This window comes from Leguminivora glycinivorella, chromosome 17 (genome assembly GCF_023078275.1).
Source record: "Leguminivora glycinivorella isolate SPB_JAAS2020 chromosome 17, LegGlyc_1.1, whole genome shotgun sequence".
NCBI classification, from domain to species: domain Eukaryota; kingdom Metazoa; phylum Arthropoda; class Insecta; order Lepidoptera; family Tortricidae; genus Leguminivora; species Leguminivora glycinivorella.
Window position 1 is genome coordinate 16,977,725 of NC_062987.1, and position 12,323 is coordinate 16,990,047.

General features: G+C 39.0%; 1 protein-coding gene across 1 annotated transcript in view; it reads left to right on the forward strand.

Annotated features, from left to right (window-relative positions):
* The window catches only part of LOC125235296 (protein pecanex), a 57,247-nt gene that overhangs the window by 44,133 nt on the left and 791 nt on the right, over positions 1–12,323 (forward strand). The window contains 6 exon segments of the mRNA XM_048141808.1: positions 5,289–5,402; positions 6,418–6,542; positions 8,006–8,098; positions 8,676–8,741; positions 9,405–9,535; positions 10,341–10,763. Of these exon segments, the coding sequence (XP_047997765.1) occupies positions 5,289–5,402; positions 6,418–6,542; positions 8,006–8,098; positions 8,676–8,741; positions 9,405–9,535; positions 10,341–10,763 (952 nt within the window).

The following is a 12,323-nucleotide window of genomic DNA, read 5'->3' on the forward strand; positions in this document are numbered from 1 at the left end:
TTCCACAGTTTAAATGTGCATGACGTGACCAAATTTGCAAAACGTTGCGTCTTAGAAACATTTTAAAGGGTGAAAATCAAAATATGTACACCGTGTCCAATAAGTTTGAATACAGCACAAATAGCCAATAAAACAAAATGAACAAATAGTTACTACATTATTATTATATTTTATGAATGGCACTCTTATTTACTACATTCACAACAAATGTTTTGGAATAACTCCAGCATTAACTTGTTTACCAGCCTCAAACGCTTCTCAAACGGATCACACGCGGCACGCACCGTTTTCTTCACATTTCATCCCAAATACTCTCAATAATATTTTTGAAATGATCTAGGTTTATGATTTTATAAAAATTTAGTCTTCAAAGCATGTATGACCATACAAAGTAGTCTAATACGCCTAAACCTGGAGGCCTGGGTGGCCACTCATGTTTCGGATAAAAAACTGCCAAATTAGTCTGAAACTACGCTAGAATACCATTTGCCGAATGTGCTGGAGGTGCGTCTTGTTGGGACACATGATACTCATTCCCAAGCATCCTTTTTAACTTTAAGGCATTTTTTTCTCCAAAACCTTGGTTTTAAAGAAAAAAAACGTTGATTTTAACGCTTTTATCTGTAAGTACTGAAGGTAGTTTACCTCGCTTACATACTGCATCCCACACCTGGGCCAATGGTGAGCTCTGGAACCTAGGCACATTTTTCTAGTTGCCCGGAACGTTATCTATCCTCGGTACCCATAATAGTTTATTTTGGACACGTGGCGTCTGTTTTATCACATACAGATCTGATTCTGCTTATAAAAAATAACTCGTCACCTGCGTGCCGAGCAAGTATTTTGTTGGCACTTTACCTCTTTGTTTTTCTTAGACACTTCGGAAATTTCATGAACTTTGTGCTTGTATTTTATTAAAAGGAATATACTCTTCAGTTTAAATAAGAATTTGATGGCCTGTGATCCCTATATCTTTAGAACTGAGGTAAAATGTGAGTATTCGGACTTATTGGACACGGTGTACATGTTCGTTCTAAAAGTAGCTGATCAAGCATCGTCGGTTTGGAAAGCCTGCGGTAAAATTTTTGCTCATTACTATACATATTCGATTTAAAGGGTTTTGAGATTTAGGAAATAAAACAACGCTTCATTAGATTTCATTTAATAGCATTATGTAATTATAATCTCAATGTAAGTGCAAGCAGTCTTATTTACAATAAACTTAAAAGCGGAAACAAATATATGCAGAAAGAAAAAAAAGAAGCTGTCAATACTGAATCCCCTAGGGTGGCTATGTATGAATAGCACAGAAACGTATTAACACGTTCCCTGTGCATGTATCATATGTGTAGCATTTTAGGGTGTACATGATACGTGCATGCATCATGGGTGATGCACGACCCCTCGTGAACATAAGGCATCGCCAAAAATTGCACGTGTGAGCTAGATGTTTTTTATTTGCGTGCACATATTGGGTACCAAAACTTTGACAGAAAACACGTGCGTCCGGAGGACATTTTCATAATGTTGCCAGGTGATGGCTGTTTAAAAAAAAATATCTTTTTTATTTTAAATAACTAAACAATATTAATTATTTGCATTAATGTCACGTTATATTGAAAACAAAAGACTAATCAAATAAATTCGTAAACTGTGATGCAAGGATTCAACTATATAAAGCTCCAGATTGTCGGTTGTCAGACGTCAAATTTGGTACTGGCAGTACACATTCTGCATTTTGAACTAGACGCGGCAAACCTGGTTCAGGCTATGTCTTAGTAAGTTTTTGCAAAGCCACGTAATCTCCAATTGTTTGATTCTGGAATCTTCAAGATAATCACGATTAATAAAGTATTTTATGTCATCAATAGTCCAAGGACGATACAGGTCCTATCACCAGAAATGTTAGAACCATCAATTTGCTCCAATTCGTCCATGATATTTTCTACTGATGATATTTTCACTCCCTCTAAAATTATCTATATTTATTCATAAGTAGGTATATGGAAAAAAATAACTAATCGCATTTAGTTTTGAAAAGTATTTCATGATTAACATCCGTCTTACCTAACACTTCTGACAATTGACTAGGCATATTCATATACCAATCAAACTTTTGTGAAACTTTCTTCCTTCAAAAAAAAAATGGCTTAAACAAACGTAGGCCACATATATAAAAACAAAAAGAACGTCAAATTACTTAAAAATATGTATATAAATATAGGAGTGATGCACTCAGCAATGAGATAGTACGTGCATGCATCACATTGTGGGCACTAGTTTAGAAGCCTATACGTGTGTGCATCACAATACATGTGGGTCACTCGAAAAAATGGGAAAATAGGGAAAACGGTCGTCATAAAAGATGTATTTGTGTATAAATATAACAATATAATACAGTCCGAGTTAATTTACAAAAAAATAAAAATGCACGTGAGGAGTCAATTTCTGGTTGTCGGTTACACAGGGAACGTGTTAAAATAAAATAAAAACCGGCCAAAAGCGTGTCGGGCCACGCTCAGTGTAGGGTTCCGTAGTTTTCCGTATTTTTCTCAAAAACTAACCTATAAAGTTCAAAACAAATTTTCAAAGAAAGTCTTTGTAAAGTTCTACTTTTGTGATTTTTTTCATATTTTTAAACATATGGTTCAAAAGTTATAGCGATAATTTCCGAAAATATGAAAATTATCAAAAATCGATCTTAGTAAAACCTAATTCATTTTTAAATACCTATCTAACAATATATCACACGTTGGGGTTGAAATGAAAAAAATATCTGCCCCCTCTTTACATGTAGGGGTACCCTAATAAAACATTTATTATTATTAACGACCTTCCACATATTTATAATGAGCCCAAACATGATGGGGTTATGATGAGGAGAATAGCAGTTCTGTTGACCACCTCCTGACTCCATCATGAGAACTTGGACCTCGTCTAGTTCGATGGTGCTCGTCAGCCCAAATCTAATGAGCCCGAACATGATGGGATTATGATGAGGAGAATAGCAGTTCTGTTGGCCACCTCCTGACTCCATCATGAGACCCTGGACCTAATCTAGTTCGATGGTGCTCGTCAGCCCAAAACTAATGAGCCCAAACATGATGGGGTTATGATGAGGAGAATAGCAGTTCTGTTGACCACCTCCTGACTCCATCATGAGACCTTGGACCTCATCTAGTTCGATGGTGCTCGTCAGCCCAAATCTAATGAGCCCGAACATGATGGGGTTATGATGAGGAGAATAGCAGTTCTGTTGGCCACCTCCTGACCCCGTCATAAGACCTTGGACCTCATCTAGTTCGGTGGTGCTCGTCAGCCCAAATCTAATGAGCCCAAACATGATGGGGTTATGATGAGGAGAATAGCAGTTCTGTTGACCACCTCCTGACTCCATCATGAGACCCTGGACCTCATCTAGTTCGATGGTGCTCGTCAGCCCAAATCTAATGAGCCCAAACATGATGGGGTTATGATGAGGAGAATAGCAGTTCTGTTGACCACCTCCTGACTCCATCATGAGACCTTGGACCTCATCTAGTTCGATGGTGCTCGTCAGCCCAAATCTAATGAGCCCGAACATGATGGGGTTATGATGAGGAGAATAGCAGTTCTGTTGGCCACCTCCTGACCCCGTCATGAGACCTTGGACCTCATCTAGTTCGATGGTGCTCGTCAGCCCAAATCTAATGAGCCCAAACATGATGGATGGGGTTATGAGGAGGAGAATAGCAGTTCTGTTGACCACCTCCTGACTCCATCATGAGACCTTGGACCTCATCTAGATCGATGGTGCTCATCAGCCCAAATCTAATGAGCCCAAACATGGTGGAGTTATGATAAGTAGAATAGCAGTTCTGTTGAACATCTCCTGCCTGAATCCATCATCATGAGAACCAGAACCTCATCCTGGTCCCAAAATATAATAATAATTCAAACTTCACGTATAACTTAAAATCCAAAATCATATGAAAAGCATGTCGAATGCTAAAATTGCATAAGGTGTAAAAAGGATCAAGATTTGTTTAGTCGCAGTTTACGGCACTTCTCGGAACTATCGAGCTGCTTACAAAAGCTAGGTGCGCCGGACGATCAAACGCAGGTCCGTTGTCTTCGAGCGCTCGGCGCAGACTGAGCGGGCTCGCGTTAGCACAGTGTCTTTTATTCGAATTTTAGGTGTTTTAAAAACATATCTATCGACAGAAAGGTATGTCTTATATGTATGATTTTTTTCTTATAGGTCAATAAGAAGTTCTAGTTTAGGATAATATTATTTAAGAGTTACAAAAAATGCAGGAATCGCAGGAAAAATACATAATGTAAACCTCTTTTTATCGAAAAAATGGGGAGGATACGGAAGGTTATTTATCCACCATTTCAAGTAAATCTTAAAATGTCAAAGTATTAGCTAACTCGTACAGGATATAACAAATAGGATTGTGATCATTTATTACCCCAAATAACATTTTTAACAGCACAATCACGATTCTAAACGAGCTATCCCACTATGAAAATTGAAAACGTCTTCCGAAAAAACTGATTTTTCGGAAGTATAAAAAGACATATTTTAAAGTAGTACCAATTGACTTTCTAGCTTAAGATATGTACTTTTAGGAACATTATCATTTTTTTAATAATCATTTATAGTTTCTTTATAATTTTGAATGAAAAAGGTTCTATTTTGCAAAAAAGGCTCGTCTTTAGGAATAAGGCCTCTAATTCTTATCCTTAATCTTATTCTTTCCTTCATTTGAATGATTGAGATTAGAGATGAGCCGAATATGGACTTTGCCGAATACGAATATTCGGCCGAACATTCGGTTCAGCTGTTACCGAGCCGAACATGCGGCCGAATATTCGGTTGAGCCATATTTTAAATCTTTGTCTTAGAGTTAAAAACGCTTCAATGATTGGTAATGGGTACACATCTATCTTAATGTTCATGTTCCTATAATTTAGTGCATAAGAAAATTTTGGTTTTTGTTTGTTGAGATACGTTATTTTTACTTTCATACAAAATTATTGTATATTATATTTTAACGCATTTTTAGCTCCCTTTGGAAAAGGAAGGAAGGAAGTTCCTTAGAATGCAGAAATAGGATGTCATTATGTGATGAATTACGAAACAACTTACGCTATTTATTTACTTTGTTTATTCGGTAAATATTCGGCAATGTCACCGAACTATTCGGCCGAAATCGAATATTGAAAAACTTGCCGAATATACCGAATATTTACCGAATATTCGGCCTACCTCTAATTGAGATAAAAATAGATTCTGTTTACAGCGGGCACGCGCGGCAGTCTAGCCAGCGCGGGTAAACCGGGCGCCACGCTGGCGTCTCTAGCCGGCTTGCTAAGAGAACACTCACACGAACGGACGCAAGAAGAAACCGCGAACGGTGAGTTACGCTCATTTTAATATTTTAACCCCCGACGCAAAAACGTTCGGGGTATTATAAGTTCGACGTGTCTGTCTGTGTGATTGATGAACCGACTTTAGATTTCGTTTTTATTTGAAATCTAAATCTGTCGGGAGTGTTTTTAACCATTTAAATTTTGTATTTAATTTCTGTCTCAATTTTGCCTACCCGTGACCCGTGTGGTGACGGATTAAGAATTTCACCTCCCTTTGCTCCCATGAGCTTCGTAGTCTACTGTGGTACATATATGGGTTCCGTTGTGGTGTGGGCAATTGGCTAGCAACCTGTCACTGCAATATCCCAAATCCTCCCTTTACTTGCTAAGAGCGGCACTGAAACTTCGGCAATTTCATATGCGCTGCCTACCCGTTTTGGAAATACAGTGTGTGTATGTGTGTGTGTGTGATATACCTATGGATTGTCTAAATATATTTTCAGTACAGGTGGAGTTTTTTTTACGCACTAGTGCGAGAAGTGGTTCATTATATGTCAGGTCGAAACTTCGGAGGGCCATCTGTACTGAAAAACGTGTACGATACACTTGCGAAAAGGAAATTCGTAGCTCGTATCGATTTATAACACTCCCTTCGGTCGTGTTTTAATTCATCGCCACTCGTTTCGAATTTACTCTTTTACGCAATAGGGATGACGGTTACATAAAAAAATGGCATTCTGTTTAGTCCGTCAGTTAGGTCGTCCAAAAATACTAAACACATATTTTTCGCTTTTTCTATTTAATTAATGAAAAAATACAAAGATATAGAGCATCAAAGTTCCGGAGTGGGGGCTTGTGACGTCACTTCTAAGTAAAAATTGTACCTAGGCGTGACGTCACGCGAAACTTTAACGCACTGTACCGTCGTCATTTGTCGTTTACGTGAAAAAAGTAAAAAATACGTGTCTAAAAAATTCTTTGATAATCTAACTGACGGACTAATTAGTCTTTCTAGTCGTCTCGCCTATTGTATCGTATTGTAATATTGTTTTGTTGCAGCGTATGGACCACCCACACAGGACACGACAGATAACCGGCGGCGGAGCGAGGAGCGCGCTCCGGGGACCGCGCGGCGGGAGCGCAACATGAGAGCGAGAAGCCACGGCAAGGAGCCTGCCAGACAGGTACAACACTATTGGCTTCATACCGTTATCAGGGGCGGCTCACTCCGCGATTCTATCGCCGCGCTACAAGTACATGTTGGCTGCCGCGAGTTCGCGGCATAATCAGGGGTGGCGCTCGTTCTCACGACGTTCGTGCTTCAAGGTTCATATGCGTTGTCCGCTTGTGGAATGGCTAATAATGCTTAGTTAAATAGACATCATGAATAAAATAGGACAATCTTACACAGATCTACTATTGATGAAGTCCCACGGAAAAGTTCATTAAGGCTTGTGATGTTAGGGCTTAAACAAAAATATATAAATACTGTATAATATATACCTAGACAGTACCCAACACTTGAATGTATAGTATAACATTTTATCTGAGTACTAATTCGTTTTAATCCATAGGCAACCCTATCGTCCGACTCTACGCACGTGCGGCTCGTTTCTTTGTTAAAGTATTGTAGGCATTTAAAAAGGCGGCATTTAGTGAATATCTAAGCAGTGGGCCTTCTGTACTTGTACTATTATATATTCTGTGCCGTTATGTACATTAAACGTCTATAAAGGGTGGGGGGGGGGGGGGGCAAGGGGAAACATTTTTCTGAAAACCTGATTGTATTTATAGACAATATTCTCGCAATTGGACCTTTTCAACGCCCCACGCAAAAACGACGGAATGTTATAAGTTTGACGTGTCGGTCTGTATGTGTCTGTCTGTGGCATCATAGCTCCCGAACAGATGAACCGATTTAGATTTAGTTTTTTTTTTTGTTTGAAAGCTGAATTAATCGGAATTATTCCTAGCCATTAGAATTATATTGACCGGGATATAGACCGTGATTACCTTTTTAATTTCTATTGAGGTCTTGATATTTCGACGCAGTTGCATGTATCATGATCACGGAAAACGTTTCCTGGTAATTTCAGGTAAGTACCTGTAAAAAATATAAAAAAAGAAACTAGAAAAGAATGTAAAGTAAGAAACTAGAAAAAAAAATAATTAAAACCGCTATAATTTATGGGCAATTAACGTGGCCATTTTGGCGCGCTCGATCGAGGGAAATCTGACGTCACACGTCTGGCCGTACACACGACACGAGACGACGTTTTAAACGCAACGTGTCGTCATATTACGCTAGACGTCTATAAGTTTTGACAATTTGTGCGGGAATTTAAAACAGACTTTTTATTTTATTTCACTATTAAATTACGATAAATCTCATGTAGTATTTTGTAAACGTACCAGTGGCGTAGCGTCGATACAACTCGATTTCCAACGGGTTCCCTAAAATTCTGCAGTATCTGTAGAAGTCCATACAATACAGATCCCAAAAACCCCTCCGGCTTTACCAAGAAAAAATTTCACGCGTCGCCACTGAAACGTACCTATGTTTTTTAGCAATAAAGATTACAAATACAAATATTTTGGCCATTCTAGAGTTACGTGCATATCCGTATTGAAGGTAACATTGTTGCAGGGCGGCAACAGCCGGCGCCCGCGGCGCGAGCGGCCGCGGCCCGCGTCGTTCCGGCTCGACGCGCGCGACGACGCCAAGCCCGACGAGCCGCAGGTAAACTCAATAAATCAATGAATATACTCCGTCAACCAAGTCTGTCAGTCAATAAGAACAAAGAAAACTATATGCATCCTTTTCTTTAGGGTGCTAGAGAAAAGGTCACCTATAATTTCTTAGTTCTTATTTACTGACAAACTTGTTTGACATAGTATAAATATTGGGGACACCTTACACAGATCAACTTAGCCCCAAACTAATCAAAGCTTGTACTATGGGTGCTAAGCGACGATATACATACATAAATAGATAAATACATACTTATATACATAGAAAACATCCATGACTCAGGAACAAATATCTGTGCTCATCACACAAATAAATGCCCTTACCGGGATTCGAACCCAGGACCGCGGCTTAGCAGGCAGGGTCACTACCGACTGCGCCAGACCGGTCGTCAAAACTGACACCCCAAACCAAAAATAACACCTAATATCGACATCTTAGCGGCATTGCACGCTTGGTCTTTGCCCGAGCACGACAGATTGTGATGTTTGCAAAAGAAATGTTGAAATGATTTTTATAAAGTCCGTTATTTTTTTATACATTGTTAATCATATAAATTATATTGAAGGGCTCCACCGGCAGTGGCTGGGAAGGCGCTTGGCGAGACCAGCCGAGGCGCTCCGCTAGTTCTAAAGTAAGTAAAGTTGCGAAATTTCCTTTCAGATGCTAAATAACTGCTCATACTTTTACATGGGAAAAGAAATATCAAAATTTTTTAATGCTTAACTATTAGGGCCACTTGCACCAACAGAACTGTAGGGTTAACCCACCATTTTATATGGAATTTGACAGATGACACACTAACCCTGAGTTAAGACATTATTGGTACAAGTGGGCCTTAAGAGACTTTTCGTCTATCATATTGAGCATACAAACATACGTGCAAATATGTTTGTTAAAAATACCAATAGATTTGATATTTTCTTTAGTTTTTATCTATACGTTTGTTTTGGCAAAAGGAAAGCTGATTGGCATTAGAGTTGAGCCGTTCATGACAACTTGTTCCCTTTACTATGATGGTAAATATTTTCCAGTCTTACATTTTCTATACAAAACAGACATCACTCTCAATTCTCAATAATCCATACTAATAGTATAAATGGGCAAATGTGTATGTCTGTTTGTTTGTCCGTCTTTCACGGCAAAACGCAGCGACTAATTGACCTGATTTTTGTAAGTGATGATAGTTGAAGGGATTGAGAGTGACATAGGCTATTTTTTGTCTCTTTCTAACACGAGCGAAGCCGCGGGCAAAAGCTAGTATGTTATATCTTAAATCCGAATCCCTGATTTTCAGACGGCCGCCCCGCGGCGTTCAGAAGAGTCCTCCCTAGAAGAATTAGCCCCACACGGTCTATCCGACGTGTCACTACCTGACTGCAAGATACTCGCCAACAGACACGCCAGGCAAGACAGAGACTTACAAAGGTAGACATACATACACACACTAGTACACACATACACATGTTGTAGTATAAGAGTCTTTGTTAGAAGAATTAGCTCCACACGGTCTATCCGACGTGTCTACCTGACTGCAGGATACTCGCCAACAGACACGCCAGGCAAGACAGAAGCTTAGAAAGGTAGACATACATACATACACACACAACACGTATACACATAAGCTAGACGTGGATACACCTACATCCAAACTCAGTAGGTACACACAATTTTACGCACACAACATACATTATTACAGTCACCGGCATAAATATCTGATGATTTCTGTACAGTCGACTACAAAGAAATGTATCCGCTTTTTCACCTTATTATAATGCAACAAGGTGAAAAAGTGGATACATATCTTTGTAGTTGACTGTACCTTGTCACTTTAACGTCGTGTTTGAAATGTCATACGAAATTGTCAAACTATTAACGCGACAAGGTACAGGAATCATCACTTATTTATGCCGCTGACTGTACACAGTAGATAGTACACATTTTATCATTAACTTTTTTTTTTTAAAGGACCTTTATAAAAATTACATATTGGCCCTGTATCATTTACTTCTATCTTACTTTATTACTTGTCAATAAACTAATAATTAATACATTTTTGCTTCTTTTTTGTGCTTTTTGAATCATCCAAGATTGGGATCTTAAATATTGCTTTATCGGCAGCTTCTTAAAAAAATCTGAGAAGTCCACATTTGCAACTCCATCCCAAGAATGCTTAATTTATCACCATTCTCTGCATTACTAAAGTTTTCCTAATTAATTTGTCCTTTTTCAGATACTTCCTAAACGAGGGCACGTCGAAGGACCTCTCCAAACTCAGCAAAGAGATCCGTCACGAGCGAGAAAGCTACCGCGAACTCACTGGCCGCTACATAGAGAAACCCGAAGCGATCCCGCTCAAAGAAACTCACTACTCCGACCTGTCCAACAAGGAGAGTATCCTTAAAAAAGAAGGGAAGAAAGATTCTAAAAATAAGGATATAAAAACTAAGATTAAAAGGTCGGATTCGGGCAGAAGTGAGTTGAAGATGAATGTGAGCGTGGGGAGTAAAGTGTTGATAATTGAGCCGCTCGGGGTGTACGATTGTATTAATCTGGGGAGGAGGATCGATGTGCAGTGGCCTTCTGAGGCACAGAGGGAGCGGGGGGGAAGGAATTTCTGGGGGAGCTGGGTGCCTATGCCGGGATGGATGGATTGGTGAGTAATTTAGTTTTAGGGCCGGTTGCATCAAACTGCCTGTCACTGTTAACCCCTCAAGCGCCTTGTTCCAAATCTGTCCCAGGCAATTTAAACTGTAATTAACAAATTGAAAGTTATTAATTCATTAGCAAATTTTTGACACCGGCGTTCCAGGGGTTAAGGCACTGGTCCCACCGCGAGTTAGTAAACTATTAGCTATCGGCTATAAAAACGAACAAAAGATAATCACTCCCGCCTAAATAAAAGAGACACAGCGATGTTTATGGTTAAAATCGCTGTCAATAGAAATTGTCAACAATGTAAACAAACCATTATATAAAATATCAATATTTGAGCACAATTTTATTATTTTAAAGGTTGAGGATCATAATGTGAGATGAATTATTTATTAAATAACACTTGGATTTAGCCAGTATCTGATGAGTTAGAATGGAAATCAACGACATTTTGACTACAAGGTTTGTTTACATTGTTCACAAATTTTATTAACGGCGACTTTACTCGCCCAGCGGTGAGCTATCAATATCGTCGTGTCTCTTTTATTTGCACGGGAGTGATTATCTTTTGTTCGTTTTTATAGCCGATAGCTCAATAGCTTACTAGCTCGCGGTGGGACCAGTGCCTTAAAGCGTTCGTTAAATATTAGTGTACAGAAAGTTCCATAGACGTCTGCTGCGTGACGATGATGTCTGTCAAATGTGGTTGATGCAACTGGCCCTTAGTCATTCAGTTTTAACAATGTTATACGTAAGTGAATTTAAATATGGAGAAAATACTGCCTTGGATTGAATTCACAAAGATGGGTGTGACTTGAATTCACGATCTTGATTTAGAGTTGAAGTTTTAATTTTAAGGATAATACTTTCTCACGTTTAAATTTATTTAAGATTAATTGCAGCGTTAGCAGATGTGTCTGGTCTTTAAAAAATTATAATCAAATGCAATATGTTTTAAAGTGTTATAGGTACTTATACCAAAACATAAAGCTTCTTCTTATTCACTGTGGCTGGGTGGACTCTCCTGCCTGTCACTGTGGTGCCGAGGAACAAAGTATACAACACATTCTCCTAGAGTGCCCATCTACTCGATACACTGGAGGCCCCCCGGAAGACCTGATAGAACTTAAAGACGAAGCTATAAAGTGGATTAATTCTCTGGAGTTAGATTTATGAATTCTCTGTATTTGAATATTTATTGCCATACGATTAAATAAATAAATTCACTGTTTTCTCGTACACGACTGGAACTAATGATAATGACTTTGGAAACTTCATCATCCAGCTTGCGTTATCCTGGCATTTTGCCACGGCTCGTGAGAGTCCGCCTTGTCAACTAATCCTAAGATTTAGCGTTGGCCCTAGTTTTACGAACCATCTGGGGCCTATTGCATAACAATTTACAACTCATATTACAAGCGGTAGTCCCCCTCCAATTCATTTTATAAGAAAGAGAGTTCCGCTTGTAATACAAGTTGTAAATTGTTATGCAATAGGCCCCTGACCTGACTTTGGGAACTTGTATATGCTTTAAAATTTACCGTCGGTCTCGTTTCACTGT